We start from the raw sequence: 24,346 nt of genomic DNA on the forward strand, positions 1-24,346 counted from the left end.
CCAGGTTGTCAAATTCTGTCAAGTCTATCTTTGCCACAGTTCTCAAACCTAACCCCTTCCATTTCTACTGTCATGATGTTACTTTGGGTCTTTATTACCTCTCATTTCGATGATTAGGGTGGTTTCGAGTGCACTTTAATGGGGTGGTTAAGAGCCTGGACTCTCCAGACTTGTGCTGGTTTAGTTGAGGTTCAGGCACTTGCTGACTATATTCTCTTCAGAATGTCTCTTACGTTCTCTTTCCTTTGGTTTCTTTATCTGTAAAATGGAGATGATGATAGTTTGCACTTCATAGGATTATGAAGATTAGTTGAGACTATTTATCTTAAGTGTCTGATACAGCACTAAATAAATATTGAGTACTATGAGGTTATTAGATCTTCCTGCCTCCAGTGTCCACCAGTCCTCACATTCATCCAATTTAACACTATGGGATTGTCTTCTTAAAGTATCACTTTGATCAATTCATCTCTGTGCTCAAAATTCCACTAGTGATGCCCCCTTATCTCCTTATGCTTCACAAACTGGTATCCAGAAAATCTCAAGTAATGGAGTTGTGCTAGGACCTTTGAGAGGCCATAGCCTTATCTACCTAAAGTCTAAACTGTGTCCAGTGTTAAGTGGCTTGGAATTTAAAATATTTTTTTATTGAAGTCAATCCATATAAATGAAATACAGTAGGAAACATAGTTATATCATGGTAAGGATAAAGCAAGAATTTGCAAATGAATTTGGTCTTTAAAGCAAGTGGTCTTGGCCCTACAGTGGTAGTAGGAATATTCCACTGGCAGAGTATGAGAAGAAGTAACAAACAGCTTCATATCTTGGCTTATAAGACTTTTGCAATAAGGTCCCAACCTACTTTTCTAGCCTGTCCATTTCTAGATTTGCTTTATATAATTCAGAACCTCATCAAATCAGACATATCAGTGTTTGCCATATGTGTCCCTTCATTCTACTGCCAGTGAATGAATTCACATGGTTTCTTCCTCTTGAATTGCTTTAAAACATCCAACCACTGCCCCTCTCATGCATACTGCGTGTACTTTCCTTTGCTCTAAATTCATCCATATTTGAAGTGCAAGTCTTCGTGATGATGAATTAATAGAGCTGATGAAGTAAAGAGAAGTGTTCAAGATGAAAGTTTCTTCCATGGTGTACCCTAACACAGAAAGCTGTCTTCAGCCCTGTTAGGGATCAGTAAAATGGGTATTGTTTGTCATCAACAAAATCAGAAATTCAGGGGGAGCATTTATCAGAGAGCCATTGGATCTCTTTGGAAGGAACAAGATTTTGTTAAGGAAAAATCTCTGAATGGTTCCAGGGCAGAGAGGCTTGGCTCTGTTTGATGGTAAACTGTCGTAGATGAAGAAGAGGCTTGGGATGAGGCCATTCTGGAGAACCTCTGCAGATATCTTTTAAGTCACATAGGCCAAAATTAAAGTAAATTCCCTCTCAAAATAGGGATCATAGGTACTGACTTTGGGTTATTTAAGAGCTAACTGAATGGGGAAGATTTCTGTGACTACGTGCCTGAATACAGAGACAGTGGCAGTTTAGTTAAAAACAAAAACAAAAACAAAAACAAAAAACCTAGGCAGACCAAGTTCTAGACCAAATCTGACCTCTGCAAATTTTGTGAACTTGGCAAATTGACTTTCTGGGTCATAATTTCATCATCTAACAAAATAGAAACTAATAAGGATATATGAATCAAATGAGGTTATCGGTTTATATGTAAAAACACTTTGTAAATTTTAATGGAGCTACCTTATCTGTGAAACAGAGATAATATGTCTCCATGTTGGGTTATTCTGAGCATTAAATGAGAAAGACATGCAAATCACTTACAAAATGTTGAAAATAGAATGTCAAAGGGAATAATTATTAGCCATCATTATCATCATCATCGTCATCATTATTACTGTTTGTATTCTACACCTTTGAAAATGTGTGATTTTTCTTATGGTAGCATTTTGATTATGGTTTTGCCACTAATTTACGGTTTAGGGTTATAAAGGGATAGTATCATGATTTCCTTTACCCCTTGGCGAAATCTTTATTTCAGAAGTTGGGTCCTTAATTATTAGACATTTTGGCAATTAACTTTCATTTGCATAGTGCTTTGTTTACTTCAAAGTGCTTTCATAAATATTTATGTCATTAACTCCTGACAACAATCCTGATAATTAAGGAGAGTAAGAGTGATAAACACCCTTGGGAAATGGACAGACTGAAGCTGGGGGCATTGTTTTTTGTCCATGGTCACACAACAAGCTTATGGGAAATACAGTGGACCCCTCTGGCTGCTGTTTCAGCGATCTCCCAGAGCTCTGGCCAGACCTGTGCTTATCCATGGCTGCCATTTTAGGTGAGCTTCTAGGGGACAGGTACTAACAATACAGATGCCTTCTAATTCTCCGGACACCAGCGGCATTCAAGCATGGAGTAGGACTTGATGACTACTTCTCCCACTCAACTTTTTAAAAACTTGAAAATATTTTTCCTGTTTTTTCTTGATGATCCTGAAGATGACAAGAAGTTGTAATTTGTTTGAAAGCTTTTGCAGCATCGGTGTAGGAGCTCCAGAAAGGGAGTTAAAACGTTCGCAGTTGCAGGATTTACAGCAGAATATTAAGAGTGATTATCTCTGGGTGGTGAGATTAAATGTAATTTTTCTATTTTTTTTTTTTTTTTTTTTTTTTTTTTTTTTGCTTATCCATACTTGCTACCTGTTTTTTTCTCCCCATTAAATTTTATGTAAAAATAGCAATTAAATTAGGTTGGCAACAGTGCCACACTTTGGAACTTGTAGGTTTCCTTGACTTGCTACCTGGGTAATGTTGGAAAACCTCCTTCACCTCCTTGTTTCTCAATTTCCCTTCTATGAAGGAAGATTCACCTCCCCGTTTCTCAGTTTCTATGAGATAAGAATAATGACAATCATAACAATACACGACTCACAGGGTCGTGGAGGGATTAAAAATAACATAATGTAAGGATCTTGGCATGTGATTGGTGATCAGTTAGTGTATGTCTACCACCACCTGTATCTCTCCTTCCCTCCCCTTCAAACTTTTAATAGTTACAGGCTAGGAAAAGAATTTAAGTGGTAACCCTAAATTCTATATGGAATTAAACATACTCTTTTGCAAAAACAGCCAAGCGACAGCTTTAGGGTGGTGAATTATCCTAAGTCTTCATTCTTTCCCACACGTCCTTTGGTAATGGGCTCTTGCCAGACATGGCAGTTAAATGCCACATGGCAATGAGCAAAGAAACCTGGCCAGATTATCATGGAAGGGAAATCAGGGAGCATCGTTTGTAAAGACATCCTTAACTGTGAGGAAACAGATGAGAGCAACCTGTACTGTGTGGAGTATTCGGCTGCCTTCCAGACGGGCCAGAATTCAGGGATCTCGGGCCCCGTGTCTCACTTGTATTGGCCCTTGTTCAGATCACTGTGCCTAATAAGAACCTGCAGCCTCCATTTCAGAGCTTTGGCTTGGTTTAGGCAGCTCTCTAATTGGTTTATTTCATTCATTAGGAATTTCTTTTCTTTAAAGTTGGCGACTTGAAGCCAGATTGTGAGGAGAGATTCCATGCCACCCGTATCTGTTTTGTTATTCCCCGGGTTATAAATGAGGTGATGTGGGGGTTCCTCTGACAGTGACCTTAGCTTAGCTCCCAATTTCCAAAGAGTTGGAGGCCTGGTCTGTTTGGACGGGAGGACCTCACCTTGCACCTCCACCTTCCCAAACTGGGAAGGGCTGTGGTGGCAACATGCCTGCGGGGGAGGGGGGGGCAGCCACTTTCTTCTTTCCCGCCGCACTTAACACCGCGGGCTTCCTGATCAGGGGTGTGGATAAGTAAAGAGCTCTTTCACCCCTGGAGAGGGTTTGGCAGAGTTTCTGGAAAGTGGGGAAAGATGTGGCAGGAAAGGGAGCAAAGAAACGTCAAGAATGGCATTGCTACACCACAGACTCTTCAAATTCAGCTGGCCCAGGAGTGAACCTCTCTCCCTTTCATACCTGTAGTGACTGCTCTGGGCAAGGGCATCGCTGTCTGCTCACTTACTCAGGATGCAAACCTCAGGGTCGTAGAATGGTTGTGAAAAGGGTACACTGAACAGTTTTTCAAGGATATTTTCAACCGGACCTCCAGATTCTGTTATCTTTAACCTTGAATTCTACCTCATTCTCCTCTGTATTCTCCTTGGCACTGCCCTGCTCCAGGTCTCATGATTTCTCCACATTGAGGCTCCTAACTGGCCTCCTTTACATTATACCCTCCAAAGTCATTCTACCCCTCAAGTTCTGACCATTTAATCTTTATAAATCAAAGTCATGGTCAAGTTCCTATCTCTCCCCCTATTAGAAGCTTTCTTGGGGCACCCAGGTGGCTCAATCAGTTGAACATTTGAGTCTTGATTTTGGCTCAGGTCATGATCTCATGGTTCATGAATTTGAGCCCCATGTCAAGTTCTGCACTGATAGCACAGAGCCTGCTTGGGATTTTCTCTCTCTCCCCATCTGGCCCTCCCCCGCTTGTGTCCTCTCTCTCTCTCAAAATAAATAAATATATTTTTTAAAGCTTTCCTCAGCCTGCAGTTGCTTACAGGATAATGTCTTACAGGATAAAGATGAACTCCTCTGCTGAGTTTTCACTGTCTTCTATTAACTCCAATCTATCTGTCCAACCCTTTGGTTAACTTCTCGAGTACAGTAGGTTTAAGTTACCTTGGAACATTCAACAGTCTCTGTACATGCTTTTACAGTTTCTTGGAATACTATATAAAAGTTCTCAGAATAAGAGATAACTGGGCGTATAAAACAATGTGAATGTCTCCTTATAAGTTTACCTTTCCCACCAGATGGTTCTGTCCATGGGGGACTGATTAGTGATTTTTGAAGACTGGAGTTTAAGTTTATGGAGAATGATAAAAGTGAAGATTTGGGATCCAGTGTTCAGACACTGTGTTACCTCTCCAGTGATATGTAAGATCCTATAGGTGGGAAGAAAGAGAAAAAGTAAAGGACAAGAAAAAAGCTATTTCTTGGAACCGATTCTGAATTATGTAACAGCCGGATTGAAAGCATAATGTCACGATATAATATTGTAAAATTTGTGTTTGGGCCCACTTGGCTTCTTAGGTGTAGGAGAATGAGCAAAGGCAGAGTGGAATGATAAACTAACATTGCTGAGATGCTCTGTATCCTGCAAGATTTTTGTGAAGAGTCTGGCTGGAAAAAACATACTACCAGCCACTTCCTTCCTCTTCGGAGAGACGGAGAGTGGCCTGTGTACCATAGGAGGGAGTACATAGGGCTTGAGGTCAAACAAGCCAAAGAGAATATCTCACTACTTTTAGGTAGGCTTTTTGAGTAGTCTGAGTTGCAATGTTTTCAGAAATACAGACAATAATATCTGTTCTGTAAGATGGCCATAAGATGTGCAGATGAGGAGTATAAAGGGTCTGATTGATAAATAGCAGCTAGGTTTCTTATTGTACCATACCAAGACTTAACCAGAGAGAGCCTACTGTGTGCAAACTATGTGCTTCTCTACTATATCCCTAATTGCTCAACACATACACAGGTGGTGGTGAGAAAATTTCTCTCTCATTCTAGAGCAGGAAGGAACTGGTTAAAGACTTTAAGCTCACAGACAACACTCAGTAGTTACCTGACCTAGGGTAAGAAGTAGAAAAACTCCAATACTTCCCCACATTTCATGCCTTTGCATTATGTCCTTCTATTTGGAACATCCTTCCTCTGCGTCCTTGGGGCTAGAACTGACGAGCTGTCAGCACAGAGCTTGATGTGGGGCTGCAACTCATGAACTGTGAGATCATGACCTGAGCCAAAGTCAGATGCTCAACAGCTGAGCCACCCAGGTGCCCCATTCTCCGGGTCTTTGAATATTCACTTCTTATTATCTTTGCATGTTCTTATTGCCACCTCTTTCAGGATTCACTGATCCTCAAGTCAGTTGTGAAAACTTCCTGTCTGTAATGATAGCTTCTCTTTTCATGGTTTTCTCCTTTCTTAGGACAATTATGTCCTTTCTAGTAGACTTTGAGCAACATGCATGCAAAGGAATCTCCTTGTTTATCGTCGATGAATGCTGCCTGGGGCAGTGTTTTGAGCATAGTTTCACTGAGTACACATTTATTGAATGAATAACATTGCGCTAAGGTAAATTTCAATACTTTACATCTTTAGAATGATATTGTCTCTGTGGCTTTAAACCAGAATTCCTTTTTGTTTATATTCAATAAGGGTAATAAACTCTATGGGGCATCACTCAAATTGAAAAAAAAAAAAAAAAAAAAAAAAAGTCTGCTCTCTTTGACCTTTAAATTATTATGAAGAAGCTGCTTTGGTATTCTGAGACTCGTTTCTTCTCAGCTCTCTGAAGAAATATGTGGGGATATGGTAGAAGAAGGCTGTCATACTCAAAAGCATCTTTGGGGAATTGTTTGTGCATTCAAATTTTAATTTCAAAGATCAGAATTTCCCAAGGGTGCATGCTGCTGTAGTATGATGCATGATGCAAGATTAATTAAAGACCATGCTCAGATTTTGTCTTTGTGGCTCTTACAGCCATTTGGATAATGCTTATAATGCAAAAAGAATTAACTTTGCCAGATATTGAAATGTCCTATCACTTCCTAATTATGTTGTGGAAAGATGATTTATTCAGTTTCATTTTTAAACAATTTTTTTTCTTCATTTTTTAAACACTTAAGCCATTTCTTAAGCTTTGGCCAAGGTAGGCTATCTCTCTCTCTCTCTCTCTCTCTCTCTCTCCATCCATCTGTCCATCAATTTCTTTATTATCTATTTGGGCTCTACCTCCCTTAATTCTAAAATAGGAATTCTAATTCTAAAATGGAAATACATTTTATGATGAGCTGGTGATTTAATGCCTGTCCTACCAGGATATTACACATTAAATTCCTTTTGCTTTTGCCTTGAGCATTTAGCCTAAATAAGTCATCGGGAGGATTTGTTTGTTCTGCCTTTTAGTTTCTGATCAAAAGCTTCCTTATGAAAGATCAGGTGCCAAAGGTGGAAATTAACTATGAGCTGTATTTTCCATGTCTACTTTCTCCAAAGTCAGTTTAAAAAATCAACTCTTCACAATGTATTTTAGCAGCAGCAGGTGTGAAAAAGACTTAGAAATTAGAAACTGTATTTGATGGTGAACTCCAGGTGAGTCAGCAGTGTGGTAAGTTACCCGCACAGCTAATGTTGTTGTTGGCTAAATTCACTGATGTACAGCTTCTGGAAGGAAGGAAGGGGTTGTCATGGTATATTCCACAGTGACTGGGTCACTATTGGTGTATTGTCTTCCTTTCTTGGCTACATACTTTAATTACGACATTGAAAAACTGGAACATATTCAGGAGAGGGTGACCTGGCTGGTCAGGGAATTTTTACTTTGTCAGATGGTCAGATGAGGAATGGCTGAAGCAACTAGGTGTCTGTTGTTGTTGTTTCTCTCTGTCTCTGTCTCTGTCTCTCTCTCGTGAGCAGGAGAGAGAGCAAACGGAGAGAGAATCTTAAGCAGACTTCATACTCAGTGTGGAGCCGGACTCAGGGCTTGATCCCATGACCCTGGGATTCCATGACCCTATGGTCTGAGCTGAAATCAAGGGTCTGACACTCAACCAACTGATCACTCCCCCCACCCTCCCCAGGTACCCCATTAGTCTGTTTCTTAATGAAAAATAATTTTTTGAGAACTTTTATGTTGTAATTCCATTATATGATAGGAAAACTATCTTAATTGCAGGCTTTGGATTTTGCCTTTAACCATAGATCATTGACAGAACCCTCTTCTCTTAGATTCTTGCCTTGCAATCAAATAAAAACCACTAGGCCTTCCCCTAGTGAATCATGACTCCTGCCTTAGTCCAACACCATAGACAGCCCTCTTTTGATCCTTATCTAGCTCTGACCATTCCCACAGGCTAAGGAACCCCCAGGAACATGGGGATATGCCTACCCACAGCATGTGCCCCTCCCCACTGAGCTACTTGTTACTGGGACCAGTGACATCAAGGTCACCTGGGAGCTTGTTACAAGTACAGAATCCAGAACCTTAGAAACCACCCCACCAACTGAATCAGAATCTGTGTTTTAACAGAGTCCCCAAGTAATTCAAGCACACATTGAAGTTTGCCAAGCATTGTTTGAGGCCATGCTCTGGGTACCTGAGACCCTAGAATTCCTGGGCTAAATGGCCCTGCATTTGCTTCCAGGGCCTGTCCTTCCCAGGGCATGCCCTGCTGCCAGTGGACATATACTTAAGCCTGAAGGGTGACCGAGAGTGACCATTTAGGAAGTCGGTCTGGGGTGGAACTTAGAGATATGGGCTGGTTGTTCTCACTCATGTATGCAAAGCTGCCACATTGAGGGACTAGATGCCAGGATTGAAAAATAAGAGCGGGGATCCCAGGTCTCTATCTGTATTGTTGCTCTGGGCCTGGGTGGAAAAGTAAAGCTCTGTGGTAGAAGTAAATCTTAAGTGAAAACAAAGTCATAAAACACGAAGCTCATATGTATGCAAAGTAATACAACTGCAACATGAAGATTAAGCACACACACACACACACACACACACACACACACACCCCTAGCTCCTGTATCCCAAAGCAAGTATACGTGGTGGAATGTAGGTAAATCAGTTCTATTTCATGAAATGTCTGGAATTATTAACTTTGTACATAGCTTATTATGTTATCCCATGTTCCTTCTTTGTCCCTCTTTCTCACCCCACCCCTAAGTGTATGATTTGGCAGTTTTTGGTGGATGCAAAAGGAACTAGCAAGAGTACAAGAGAATTCAGAATTTTTTTGTCTTCTGATTTACTTTTCAGAGCTCTGCAAAAAGCGTGCTCGAAGCCTCTGATGAGAGGTGCCATGCACACTGCATCCAGCCCTATGATAGTCCTGCTGAGTAGGTATCTGTATCTTCATTGGAAAAGAGAAAACAGACTATGAGGGGCGATGTGCTTTTCCTGAGGCACCTAGTAAATGAAGGCCCTACATTCAAACCCAGGTGCATCCTCTAAAGTCCATGACTTGTTTATTTTATCAAAGTACCTCATAAATCATATGGGCATTTTTGTTGTCTGAATGTGACCTGTTATGGAGCATAATCACTTTGGGCAGGGATGGAGGGGGGCACCACTGAACACACAGTTCTTGCTGAACTGTTTGAATGGCTCATGTTGACCGTAACCAAGAGAGAAAGTGATGCTGATTGTGGACTATGTCTGTGTATGGAAGTTAGAGATTGATATATTTAAAATTTTTTTTAATGTTTATTTTTGAGAGAGAGAGAGAGAGAGAGAGAGAGAGAGAGAGACATGGCATGAATGGGGGAGGGGCAGAGAGAGAGAGGGAGACACAGAATCCAAAGGAGGCTCCAGGCTCTGAGCTGTCAGCACAAAGCCTGATGTGGGGCTCGAACTCACGAACCGCGAGAACATGACCTGACCTGAAGTCATATGCTTAACCGACTGAGCCACTCAGGCACCCCTGGACATTTTTCGTTTATTGCCTACATAACCTACTATATGGAATACCACAAATAAACTTCCCCATGAAATGTTTCCTTAAGCATAAAGGGGAAAATAAATAAGTATATCACACATAATCTCTTGAAATTTGTTCCATTTCAAATTCTTCCAAAGTGGAGAAAGCAAAATGTTTGCCACCTCGAGGAGCAGGATCAAGGGGAAGTGTTAGGGAGAAGATTCGAGTTTCTTTTGTCAGTCAGAGCTCTCTGTGCTTGTTGCCTTTCTGGGAAGCCAGCCCCGGCTATTTCCGAAAGGCCCCTGAGAGCTGGGCCACAAGTCTGTGGAAACTGGTCTCTCTAGTTGTCTGTGTATTTATTATAGACAATCTACTCTCGATCTCCCTTGAGAGAAAAATGTTTTTCTTAGAAGCCTTTTTTTTTTTAACTTAGCTACTCTGTGCCTGTTGAAACTTGGTTTTTTGGGGTGCTCAAAAGTAACTTCCTTTTAAGAGAGAAGACCAAAACTTACACAAACCTGAGGCTAAGGCGATTTGCCAAATATCCCAATTTATAATAGAGGGAGTTTCCTCAGAATTGCTTCCTTTAGAATGTGGCGTTTTCCTTGGTAGCTTTGCAAGAGTTGCCTTCCCTTCTCTATACATGGAAGCCTCTTGGCATGGAAGGGCCTCGGTATGGACCTGGCCTGCCAGCCTCTGCGACACGGTGCTTTCAGGGCACAATTGTAGACACCCTGCCACCAAAGGTATAGCCCCTTCTGTCCTGGGCATTTCTCTGAAATATGCCATTTTACATACACCTCCCTTAAACAAACAGAAAACAATTTAAGGGCTCAGTTTTAAGTGGTACAATTCAGAAATGTAGGTTAATGAAAGACAAAAGCAGCAGCCTGATCAATCTGGTTGGAGGGAATATTTTCTGTTTGATGTATACTTTTTACAGTACAGACCGTAGGTTTACTTATTTAAAAAAATGAACATTACTGTAAGATCTCATGGGAGGAACATATATGATGTAGGCATGGACCCCATTCTTGGACAGCTCACAGTTCATTTGATGATACGAGACAAATATACAGGATAATTTCATTTTGGGAAAATGATCACAAATGCTGTGAGCTCAGCTAGTTGAATTGTTTGGATGGCTCATTGAGGACTTGTGGCTTTGAGTTTTGGAAATGAGTGCTGGAGCTGTAGTGCAAAAGCCTTGAATGACAGGCTGGGCAAGTGTTTCTGGATTTTAAAAGTAACAGGAAGCCCTTTTAGTTTTCTGAACTCTTTGAATCAGCATGGTGGTGAAAGGTAGAAGGTAGATTATTTCAGGTGAGGAGAAACTACAAATAAAAATGTAAGCTCTATAATGATTGTCTTTACTCAGGCTCACAAGGGGAACACACAGCTGGTCGGTGTTAACGTTTGTTTTTGTCTCTGCCCTGTACATCCACAGGGTTCCATGGAATTATGGGGGGCTGTGGAACCAGAGAGATCTGAATGTGAACCCTAGTTCTATCACTTACTACTTGATGGCTTTAGACCTCTCTGTGAAACAGAGATAATAAGCCAAACTTGTGAGTTAGTGTAAGGACTGAAATGTAGAGGTCTCAGCCTACTGCTGCTACTAATTATTCTGGGCTCTGGTTGTGATGGATGGCAACATCTTAAATATGTAGTTCTTCATTTCCATGTAAAAATAATACATGCTCATTCCAGAAAGTAAGAAGCTTAAAAGAAGGAAAATAATCCTGTGGTGGCAACAATGTTAATATTCTAGTGTGTTTCTTTCCATCCGTTTTCTGGAAAGGAACAGGCTTACTGTTGTCCTTCTTGAGACCGCTCCTGATTTGCTTCGCTGTTTACAAGAGGAAGAACACAAGCTAGACCAGAGAGGTCCTCACTGCCTTTCTCTTCCATCACTATACACACAGTCCTGCTTCACACCTTTACTCTGAGTACTTCTAGGAATAGGCAGACCCTACCAGCTATGTCACTGAATGTCCTCTATGTCAGTCCACGCTCTGACCTCCTAAACGTGTTCTGAATGAATGAAGCCTTCTTTGGTTCAACCTTCAGCTCTAAGGGGTTGTTCCTGCCTCTGAGTCCTCATTACAATTTTATCTAGAGCATTTTCTCTAGACTCTATTGAGAAATACTAGCAGGGATTTGCTGATGATGTTGCTACTCAGAGTGATTGTTATGTATTGTGAGAGTTATATTCTAAACAGTTTGAAGGAGAAATCAGAATTTAAGACTCCTTGTACAGAATATGACAGTGCTAGCCTAGCAGAGTATGAACTTAAGGATGGCAAAATTTTATGTCCTCTCCATTGGTGGATAGGTGATGGTCATTATTGATTCTGGGATCTGATTTATTTCATTCTAACAGATAATAGAACTCCAAATGGACTTTCTCAAACATGAGCCATTTAGATGCCCATCTAAAAGTTATTCACCATCAACCTTATTGGATTAACTGTCCACTTAAATGTCATCTGTGACACCAGGGTTTTTGCTATAAATTTCCCTTACAGGAAAGGGCAGGGGAAAGAGCATTGTTTTGTTTAATTATTTGTCCATGACTCCCAAAGTAAGGCATCCTGGGTTCCCTGTCAATAGAAGTTTAGAAACAGCAAATTAGAAGACGAGCTGCTAGAGTCAGGAATGTTGATAGCAGAAAAAATGACAGCCTGACAATGAGGGAAGAGACAGCCAGTATACGAACTAAAAAACTTGGCAGTTAAGGGTCTTTTAGAGCTTGGGTAAATAGCCTTACTCTTCATGTACAACAGTTGGCTTTCAGATAGGATAGGAAAATATTAGGGTTGAGTGTTAATCTAGGTAACTTTTTAGACTTCATTCCTAATTTTAGTAAAATTAGGGCATCAAGGACATAAAATATAAATTATTAGTAATATATCCCTTTTAGGTCTTAAAATTTGGTTTGTGATGACTTTTATTTTTTTAATGTTTATTTATTTTTGAGAGAGTGAGAGAGTGAGCGCACACGCATAAGCAGGGGAGGGGCAGAGAGAGAGAGGGAGACACAGAATCTGAAGAAGGCTCCAGGCTCTGAGCTATCTGCACAGAGCTGGACATGGGGCTCGATCTGATGAACTGTGAGATCATGACCTGAGCTGAAGTTGGATGCTTAACAGAGTGAGCCACCCAGGCGCCCCTGGGATGACTTTTATTAAGCTATAAAGGAATTCATTATTTTTAATATAATTTGTTTGAAAAATTAAGTATGTAAGTTTTAGAATGATTTCTATCCAGAGGTGCCTGGGTGGCTCAGTTGGCTGTGTGTCCAGCTTCAGCTCGGGTCATGGTTTTGCAGTTCACAAGTTCGAGACCCGCATCCAGCTCTCTGCTGTCATCATGGAGTAGCAGAGAGCCTGCTTGAGATCCTCTGTCCCCTTCTCTCTCTTGCACTGTCTCTCAAAAATAAATAAATGTTAAAAAATAGAATGATTTCTATCCAAATAATCCATTCATACCAGTTCTAGAAAATAAAATATCTTTGTATGTTATTTTACACACACACACACACACACACACACACACACACACAGTGAGTCCCAGAATCTTAGGTTGTACCTTTGGTTTGGACCTTAGTCTTCTTCACCTCGGCCCTGAACATGGCCCACCTCTTGGACAAACACATTTATGTTCCCAAGCAAATTGGGGTTCCTGGGTGGCTCAATTGGTTAAGCATCTGGCTTCGGCTCAGGTCGTGATCTCACAGATTGTGAGTTCGAGCCCTGCGTTGGGCTTTGTGCTGACAGCTCAGAACCTGCAGGCTGCTTCAGATTCTGTGTCTCCTTCTCTCTCTGCCCCTTCCCTGCTCACGCTCTGTCTCTCTATCTCAAAAATAAATAAACATTAAAAAAAAAAAAGTTTTCCAACCAAATAAACATTTCTTTTAAGGACTTTCATCCTGGGAGATTCCATAGCCCCTTTCTGTAGTCCTTTTTATAAGTATTCATCCTACTTTCTCTGGGTTCTGCTTTTGGTTTAATTCTAGGTCTTTTATACTGTAATTTAAAATCCTTTCTTCTTCTAGGAAAAGAAAGATGGGGTCTCAGCAGCCATTTGAGAATTTCTCCATCACTCATTTATCCTTTGGCTTTTTGTCCAACTGGTATAATACAAATTATTTTGGTTCTTTTTTTTCAGCATAGATATTAATTTATTGGGGGAAGAAAAGGAGATTAAAGATGACCTAATTCAACTACCTGGTTTTGTATATGGTCCTCTGGATCCCAGAGTGAAGAAATGGTTCAAATTATCCAGCAAGTTAGTGGTAGATTTAGCCTTTGGACCCAGGCCTCCTACCTGTCATCCAAGGTTTTTACTACTGTACCACATTGCCCCAGAATTTTCTCTTTAGGGACAATGCTGCTCTGTTTTATTTTATCACTTACTTCGTCCTCAAGTAATGAAACCCACAGAATTTCTTGGTTACTCATGCCAGTAAATGGTTAATCTCACGGAGCCCAAGGCCCTGGAAACTTCTGGGAGGGAGCCAGGTGAGCAAAGAGAGCAGATAAAGGCACCACCTGCCTATGGGTTAGAACAGCCTGGGGACACAGAGAGAATGTAAACACATTCTGCAAATCTTATTGTCTGACACTGTGCCAGCGTCTTTTGGGTTCTTGTCATGGAAAATATTTCGTCTGAGGTCATTCAATAAGCAGAAAGGAGCATTGAATACCCTCCAGGGTGCCAACTCAGTCCCCCCCCCCCCCTTTTGTCCAGATTAAATAAGCAAGGGACTAACATTTCATGGTTCTAGAAGGCCCGCCTTTCAACAATACAGGCTGTAAGGTAGAGAGAAAGGAGACATTAAGAAAATATATTGTGTTGTTCTGAACAGCTCTCTCCCCCTGGCGGCCTGCCCTCCTCCCCCGCGCTGCCTCCCTCTGTTTGCTCACCCATACTTACAAGCACACGCCCTGAGTTTAGAGCAAGAGTTAATGTCTGTGCTTCCTCATAAATCTCGGTTTGGTGCCTCGAGCTATGTTTTTAATTCTGTGGTGGAACTTTGAGATTTGAGATGAGTAGAAAGGAGGGGCAGCTGGTGGAGGTAATAATGGAAGCTGCCATTTCTCCTTCTGGAGACTTGCATCCTCATTCATGTCTCCTATCAGGTGGTTTAAAGCCTTAGCTCAGCATCTTTGAGGGCCAGGATGGGAGACAAATGGGAAGTCATGAGAAAGAATACCTATGTTGTGCTATGGCTGTGTTGTGCTATGCAGAAGGTTGCACGGCTTCTCTCTGAAGGAAGTAGAATGTGTGGAATGAGCAAATTAACCAAAACTGGTGACTGGTTGGCATAATTATCTGGTTTAGCTGAAAATGACTTCAAGGAGAGGTGTATTTCCTGTCAAAAATAATGTATTGTCTTCCTAAACTTGTTATTGAAGAAAGTTTTTCCTCCATTCAGTTTGGAGCTCCTCTTTTTGGTGTTGCTCAAACATTTATTTTTCATGATTGATCCTTTGGTCCTTGGATGATAGTTTCTTCTGTATAAACCTCATTTCTTCAAGATGCCTTTGCTTTTTGTGGCGTAGAAGGCAAATCTGTTTGGCTGCTATGATGGTTTAAAGTAGTAATTGCTTAAGTTTCCACCCTGGCAACAACCATATTTGACTCAAATTCTGAGTCTGAGTCACTGAGTAGAACCCATAATTAACAAGACTAAGGGAAGAACTCTGATCTTTGAAAATTCTGGTCTTTGGTTTATATATCTATAAAATGAAGGAATTGGAACCACATCTCTTAAAGGGCCTTCCAACTCAAGACAGTCTAGGATCCTAAAAATCTCCAGCTGTTATAAACCCTCTTCTTCCACCAAGTTTTTAGGAGTCCTTATGGAGAATCTCCTTTACTTCTAGAACTTTCTAGGAGGTTTTTTGATTTAGCAGAAGTGAAGGGTACATTGATCTTCTTGCTTCTATTACTGTGGGAATGGAGGTCAGAACAAACTGGTTTCCTTGAGGGGAGAAAGATGTGAACAAAATAAATTGTAATAGGTAAACTTCTAATTCTATAATGAGGCTTGCGGTTTTCTATTTGTACCTGTTTGAGGTGTGCGAAAGAGATGATAGTAAAATAGGCCCAGAGATGATCAGCCCATGGGCTTCCAGAATTCAGAGACTGAGTCTTATTCATTTCTCTACCTGTGACAACACACTGCACAGAGAATATGTTGATTAAATACTGGAATTGAAGATAAACATCTTAGGACTGTTTCAGGGAATCACCTGTGAGGTGATTTAAAAGATTGTTCTTAACCTATTAGAAAACTTTTACAGAGCTATGCTGATTCAGTCTGAAGAAAAAAGAGCTGTAGGGGTGTTTTAAGCTAAATGAAAGTCTCTCTGATGGATTTAAATAGGAAATTATATACACCGAAACATGATAAAGCGGAAGCCAAACACAAAAGTTTTCTGAGACTCAGAATCAGGCGGGGGAGGAGGGATCAATAGGTGAAGAAAACTGTAGAAGATTCCAACACCTTCTCTGTGCGAGGTATTTGCTTTTCTTGTTTTGTCTATGCAGGACTTATGGTATTTTTCCTCCCCTTTGTAATTCTGTTCTTCCAGTGGTTTGTTGACTTGATGATCTGATTAAGCCTGGTCATATTCTTTATCTTATTTCCTGTTAGCTTCATTTATTTCTACCAAAGAAGTCGAAAAAACTTGTCATAGTTAAAAAAAATTAAAAATATAAAGTTTCTATCGGGACAAGTAAGCATTATAATGCACACTAGGAACTCAATATTTGATAGTTGCTACTATGCCTTACAGCATACAAAACACTTGCTCATCCATTATCCTCTTTTTCCTCGTGAAATGGGTATTACCCAGAGATCAGAAAGGTGCTGTGAAATGCCCAAAGCCAAGGTTTCTACTCAGTATGATTTGGAGAAGAAAGCTACCAAATTGTCCTTTGCTTAATAATTTGGTGTTGGCATTATTTACCTAGGACTGTACCCCCACTTTGATTAACTTGACCATAGTGCTTAGTGAGAAAGATCAGTCTTCTTACCCTGATGACCTAATTTTTTTGTAAATTCCCTCTTCACTTCCAGGGCTACCTTATTTTCCTACAATCTCATAATTGATAATATCAAGCTTATATAAAAATCTACAGTTCCTTTTGAGCTGAGATTTCATTTCTGACCTTTAGCTAAGATCTCTAGATGGGCTTTTTGCCCACAGATGATGATGGTCTTCTTAGGGCAACTCTTTCAACTCTGTGTCAATTGGAAGTAAGGCTGTGTTGTGGAATAGCAGGACCATAACTTGGAATGTACTTTGTAGTGAGAGTCCAGAATGGTGAAAAGACCCCTAAATGAAGTCTTGGGAGACCAAGGCTCTCACCAGCTCACCTCTGTGTGTAGTGATGCTTTGGGAAAACCCTATTCCTTCTGTGTTCCAGTTTTCTCATCTCCAGAAAGACAGCACTGGGCTTTAGGTTCCAGGAGCCCTTCTAGCTCTCACGTTCTATAGTTTATAAACATTAAAATGTTATTCCATCATATGGTGGCTGATTTGTGCTTTTACATGTTTGCGAAGGATCACAATAGGTGCTAAAGTTCCCTAGGAGTGATGGGACAATGCTTGGTATAGTCTTTGCAGCAGAAGGTGTGGTCATGGGCTAATTTGATGCCTCTAAACTACAAAAGCCATAACCAGAGGCTTCTTTTATATACTGTATGTCCTTGACTGAATGCATGTTAGTAGTGTCATGACCACAGCCATCTATGTCATTTACACAGTTACCGAGGTCCTGAGATGTCACATGGAGACATGTTAAAGAACATGTGGTGAAATGGATTCAGAAAATGAAATGAGCTTGTCCATAGTGCCATAGCATTAAGTGTCAGAAGCAAGACTCTAATGCAAGACTATCTGACATCCTATTTTTTTTGCATTTTTCACTTCACTGTTACCTCCCACAACATCTTGCATGGTGAGCATAAGTAACTAATGAAGCAGTCCTGGTCATAAAGGCACCTGTGTTCCGCACAATTGTCCTAATGACACTGGATGGAAGAGGAGATGGTAGGTTTTCATAAACCTATGGTACTAAGGTCTTTGCCGAGAATACCTTTTTACCTTTGGAGAGACGTTTTAGTTGTAGATTTATCTTCTTAGGTATCACCATTGGAGCTCAGGAGAGAAAGTTGGCTGAACTTATATATTCAGAAGTATGCTACATCTCTGAGAAATGTCATTGCCATGCTCAAATTGACTGGTTATTTAGAAATAGGGTCCCTCTTGAATTTCATGATTAAACTTCATTTGAGGCTTCCCTAAGGTAAAATAATATAAAGTGTACTTCTTAGAGAAGCTATCTTGGCAGATTTTCATCGCCTTTGGATAAAAGCAAAATTGCACCCAGCACATAAATTGACATATGAAGCAGTAAATGATTCCATTGTGCAAGTTGTCTTAATGGACTAAAGCCAGAATGCTCCATTAACCAGCATGCATAGAATAGTAATTGAGCTTAGAGTTTATTACCAGGCCAGGAAGAGAGAGAGAGAGAGAGAGAGAGAGAGAGAAAGAGAGAGAGAGAGAAAGAGAGGGAGAGAGAGAAAGAAGGAAAGAGAAAGAAAAAGAAAGAAAGAAAGAAAGAAAGAGAGAAAGAGAGAAAGAGAGAAAAGAAAGAAAGAAAAAGAACGAAAGAAAGAAGAAATGAAACAGAAGGAACATATTGGGGGGATGATAAATGTCAGAATAACAGCTGGGAAGGTGAGAGGTTAGAAAGAGAACTTTAGAGGTATATACAATATGTTTCTTTTCCACTTTTTCTTTGTGGGTAAAGGATTAAGTACAAAAAAGGTTGGGTGTCAGCTTTCAAACATAATGATAAAAAATCTGAGAACAGAGCAGTAGAATGTGCCAGGTTCTTTTCGTACTTTCATTTTAGAAGAAGAATCTCAGAGATCAGCCAACCTGGAAGAGGGGTGGCATATGCATATGTGTGAGATTGTGTTTATACACATCTCTACTTGGATAAACACACAGAAGCCACAATAGCATTCCCAAAAGAATTCCTTAATACAGGAAGTAACAGCTTTATGCAGGCACCACAATTAAGCTCTGGGTTTTCATTCTAGATCCCAGGATTTAATTTCTAGAAGAAATGAGAGCTCTGTGATGTTCCATGGGGCTGTTTAGAATTACAGGCAACTTAGTTTTAAAGCTCATTGAATGCAAAGCACCTGAGCTTGGCTTAACCTCCAGGGATCTCTTTGCATTCAGAGATGTCTAAAACCACAAACCATAAATTCTGATGGGCACATGTAAAAGAAGAGACCACAGGAATTACAATTTTGTTATTCAATGTGGCCACACTCTACTGCCACGACTTCCCTCCCATCATTCCCAAGCTTCCTCTTGCTTTGCACTTGGATTTACCAGATATCCAGGCCTGGGCTATACCCGATAGTGTGGGAAAAGGCAGACACAATTTATTTACGAGCTATGGTATGTATGTTGCTGCAATTTAGCTGGATAGAATGTGTACAGATAATAGAGAACCATGAGATATGAAAGCTGTGGTCACAGGCATTTTTTTGAATTGGTCATTATCGCTCTTAAGGATCATCTATACACTACTATTCTTGAAGTCCCAGATCTTTTCTTGTGTTAACTGCTTTGTGGAAAATGAAGGTGCTGTCATTTCTCTTCTCCTTGAAACTGCCTGCCATCTTGACACATCCACTTCCTGACCCACCACCTTGACTCTTCCCTTTCCCTTTTTCTTCCAACCCTTACCACCAGAATATTGGCATGAGAGCAATATCCATGTTTCCATCCCTGGCCCCAGTCCTCAGCACCAGAGTCACATTTCCAAGTAGACATTTCCACATAGGATTCTCAATGACACCTTGAACTCCTCATGTTTGAAACCAAATGTATCCTTTTATTCTTACCTCCCGAGTTTCTGGAACAATCAGTTAGTAGGCAAGTCACTCAGCATCATTATAAATCTGACTGAGACATCCCGTGACTTTCCCATCCTTTTCTTTTTGTTTTAATCTAGTGCACATGGCTAATCTAAGGAAACTTGTTTCTTGTAGGAGACAAGGAGAAGGCCTTAGGATCTACTGGGGGAGTCTGGAACAGCAGTCCCTCTTATCTCGCTGGAACCCATGGTCCACTGAGGTGCCTTATGTGACCTTCACTGAGCACCCTATGAAGTACACCAGTGAGAAGTTCCTCGAAATTTGTAAGGTAGGCAGTTTGAGCCTCATTAGACTAGCTTTGATGGTGAAGCTATCTGCTTCTAAAATATGTACTACTCAAAAAAAAAAGAAAAGTTAAGATACAGCCTGGGTTTATACAGATACAAATTTTAAAAGGTTTATAGGAATTTTTTAGTAAACAGTGGAGCTGTTTTATATATAAAAATATATATAATATTTATGTTAATCATATTGTGATGTTTCCACCTTGCTAATTTCTTATAAAAAGTTATAGTGTAATATTATTTAAAAATGGCAATACTTGTGTCTGTTTTTTGCCATACGTATAAATTTCTGTATGGGTACTTATAATTTTCTGTATGTAATTAAATTCTAATTATTTCATTCAAAAGAAGGAGTGTGGGTGGGATAGCGTGAAATATGAAGTCAGATATGGCTCTTGGTTATGTTTATTACTTTTCTTTCTGGGGCCTTGGTAGTCTTATCTCTAAAATGGACATAATGAACACTGCCCTTCCTCCTAACTTCATTGGACCATTGTAAGGTTAAATCGAATATTGTGAATGTAAATGGTCCATAAACAGTACAGCAATTAAGAGTATTTTTATGTCTTTCAATCTCATCTCCCCAAATAGATTTTATCAGTGGCAGGGAAAGTCCTTCTACTATTTTTTTTTTCATTTCCCCTAGGGAAACATAGGCAGTGCTAGGATACTAGGTAGGCAGGAAGTAAAATGGTTGGAGCTGTAAATGCAGAGAAAGATTAAACTTTATATTTTCAACACATATACACACAGGAGTGTGTGTATAGGCCTAGAAATTCTTGCCTTCTCTGTCCTTGCTGTGTTTACCTTTATATGCTGTCATTTACTTCCAAATATCATAACTCTGTTTCTTGTAAATTCAAAAGATAACAATATATACCTAAAATCTTTCTGTGGTTGGATGGCGTGCATTGCAGTGGCTGCATGATTTTAAACACACTATTCATGCAAATATGTATATGTATAAAAATATTTTTAATTGGTAAGTCTCCTATTTTAAAAATGATTTGAGGCAAAACGTGATTAGAAGAAAAATGGAGGCTTAATTTCACCTAATGTATACTTGAAGTTGGATTAAATCCCTTCTGCTATCAGAAAGGACAGTGGTCTTCTCAAGATTTATGTAAACATCCTCAGGGGCTTATGGTCTCAAGGTTTACTTACCTCTGGCTCCAGGCTATTGCAGGCACTAAATTAGTTCATTGTATGGATCTTGTGATAGCTCAGTTTTATAATGCTGCAGCCCAGGGTCCAACTTCAGCCCCTAGCCTGACTCTACCACCCAAAAGCAACAAAAGAGAACAAAATGGAAACCAATGACAATAATACAACATTTACACAAAGGCATTGATGTGAGAGTAGACTCCATGAGGCCTTTGGGGAGATGGAGTGAGAATTTTTTAAATCATGATAATGGGCCCAAATTTCACATGGAATATCAGCTCTCTCTGTTTGTAAAAGACCTTATTAATAATAATGCATTATTAATGCATTGCTTTATAATCCTCTCTCTGCTCCTCTGGATCCTGTAGTGCTCCTCCCCAAATATTTTGTCTCCCTCCCCTCCTCCTCCTCCTCCTCCTCCTCTTCTCCCTCCTCCTCCTTCACAGTTCAGAGTATTTTATCTGTTTGTGTGTTGTTTTTTTTTTTCCTTTCAGACACCTGGTAATAGAACTCAAAATGCTTGACAATGTATTTTTTCTAAAGCCATTTCCCTCCTCTAAAGGAAGTCTTGTTTTTGCCATTAAAATAACATATATTTTTTGCATTAATAGTAATTGTATCATATTGTAAGGTAAAATAAATACCAAGTGACTTGGTTATTACATCCTTCACTTCCTGAGCCAAGTCCCCTCTTCCTTATACTTGATGCATTAAGTACTTATTCCCTGAGTGTCCTTGGCTAGAAGATATTCAGGGTAAGGGATTAAAGAACAAATTCTATTAGCTACAGAGAAATGGCACTGCATTACTCTTAATTCTTGATGGTACTTTGTTTTATTCTGATACATATAAATACAACCAAATAAATTTATTTATTTATTTATTTTTATTATTATTATTCTTTTTTACATTTATTTATTTTTGAGAGACAGAGAGAGACGGAGTGTGAGCAGGGGAGGGGTAGAGAGAAAAGGAGACACAGAATCCGAAGCAGGGTCCAGGCTCTGAGCTGTCAGCACAGAGCCCAACACGGGGCTTGAACCCACGAACTGTGAGATCATGACCTGGGCAGAAATTGGATGCTTAACCGACTGAGCCACCCAGGTGCCCCAATACAATCAAATAATTTTAAAAGGAAGATAAGAAATAAAATGTTGAAAGGAGGATAGAATCATTATTCCCCCAAAACCATGACTGTGGTTAATAGAACATAGAATTAATTAATGTAGAAAGGTAAAAGGAAAACTCAGTGTTTATACTGCTCTTGTTGGGTGGGAGTAAGAATATCGTGCGTGCGTGTGTGTGTGTGTCACAACAAGTGTGGATGTGAGCATAATGAATGCTTGTTCAGTTGGTTAGTGATTTTAAGTCAATAAAATTGTTTTGTGGATCTGTTAAGTATATTTCCTTCATGGCTTTTCTCCTTAAACTATTTTTCCAAAGCTTTTTTATTCCCCCCCTGGCAACAGTCTGGCCAAACTATTTGGCCAAATAGTTTGCCAAACTATTTCTTATTAAAGGCCACCCCAAGTCCCAACTCTTTCTGAAAACAAGTGATCTCCATCTGTGATGTGAGATGATGAGTACTCTGATCCAGTTCTTTGAGTCTTAATTTCTCTTTTGTTGTTCGGTTTTATGTCACAATATTATTTGTGTTTATGATATTTTCCAAAATTGGCTTTGATTAATACTCAGTTATATTAATGTAAAAGAATAAATAAGAAGAAAGACAATTCTGTGGATACAGAATTCCTTTTATATGGGTATTTTGGCATAACATAAGATTTTAAAAGGATGAGATAAAACTAGTTTTTCCATTTCCCTTATAAATGAAATGGGAAAAAAGTAGAAAATATGGGGAAAATGCATAACTAAATCAAATACCTGAAGCAATTTAATTCAATTTAGCAAATCTATTATGGTATAGAAAAATAAATCCTGTAGAGCTGTGTTACACGTAGTCAAAATTTCCAAATTATTTACAATCTGATGCCATAACTTATTTTAAAAAATACACTTAAAAATCCAAATTTATTCTTACTCAGAGTCTTTTCTTATAAAGCACCTGGAATCTCTTTATTCAACAAATATCTTCTGACACCTACAAAGTAGAGGTTTATTGTTCAGGATACAAACATAAATGAGATAAAATTTATGTCTTTGTGGAAGGCACTGTTGAATAGAGGAATAGATAAAAATGCAAAGATTTTACAATGAGCACTAAATTGACTAAATCAGAAGTTAAATCCAATGAAGAGATGTGGAGGCACATGAAGGTACAAGGAGTGTTCTTAGACACAGAGTAATTTATTGTAGCTGGAGTTTAATCTTACATATTCCCCTTCATGATCATAATGACTCAAATAATAGGTATAAGGGCTTAAGGACAGTAGGAATGTAGAGAAGATAAAGATATGTTGAGATACTCAAGATACAGGATTAATGGGAGCAGGTAATTTACAGGGTATAGTAGGTGGAGGAGAAAAAGATGTTGAAGATGGTGTGGTTTCTGGCTTGGGAAGATGGTGACTCCATTAATTTGAATGGGGAAAACTGAAAGAAGAATAGGTTTGGACGTGTTGGTTTGACATGTCCATGGAACATGAGATTGGGTTAGTTGTCAGGCAGTTAGAAACTTAGGTCTGAAGCTCAGGAGAGAAAGCTGAGCTGCTGATAGAGGTTTCAGACCATACACCTTTGGATCAAAGCTGAGTCATGGGATTGGTTGGTCAGGCACGTACCATAGGAAAGAGTATTAATAAACACATTAATTGCATTCAAATTCAAATTCGTATTATCTTCAAGTCTCCTAAAGTAATCTAAAAATTACTATCAAATTTATGCAATACAGTGTCAAAACACATTATTTTTTCCTTTTATTCTTCTCACTAACTCTATAGCACTTCACGTCTGGCAAATATGATGGTCAAATGGCCTCTTTCCAGACATTCTTGCTTATCTCTCAGCCTCACCAACCTATTCCAATCTGTGTATGCATATACTTTGCATTACTCATATAAAACAGTTGTGAGAATAGGAAATAATCATTTTTTTGGCATTGACTTTCTTGTTACAAGACATAAAAATAATCTCATGTAATATTATGTAATCAGACTATATTTATTGATTACAGTTTACATGTTTTCATGTAATTCAACTAACAAAAACCCTGTGAGGTCAAGATAGCTATCTCTGTTTTTAAAATGAGGGTACTTAGAGTGATTTAGTGAATTGACTAAGGTATTAAAATAAAGTAGCTCCCTTTCCACACCCAAATAATTTGTAAATAAGCAGGAAAATGGACATGAGCTTGAAGAAATTCTGTGTGTGTGTGTGTGTGTGTGTGTGTGTGTGTGTGTGTGTGTGTATTCA

The 24,346-nt window shown here is 39.5% G+C and overlaps 1 protein-coding gene across 1 annotated transcript in view; it reads left to right on the forward strand.

The window, feature by feature from the left end:
• TPRG1 (tumor protein p63 regulated 1) overlaps positions 1 to 24,346 on the forward strand; it is a 140,849-nt gene that overhangs the window by 106,820 nt on the left and 9,683 nt on the right. Inside the window, exon 5 of the mRNA XM_030330508.2 lies at positions 19,641 to 19,794. Within this exon, the coding sequence (XP_030186368.1) occupies positions 19,641 to 19,794 (154 nt within the window). The remainder of the gene's footprint in view (positions 1 to 19,640; positions 19,795 to 24,346) is intronic.

This window comes from Lynx canadensis, chromosome C2 (assembly GCF_007474595.2).
Source record: "Lynx canadensis isolate LIC74 chromosome C2, mLynCan4.pri.v2, whole genome shotgun sequence".
NCBI lineage: Eukaryota > Metazoa > Chordata > Mammalia > Carnivora > Felidae > Lynx > Lynx canadensis.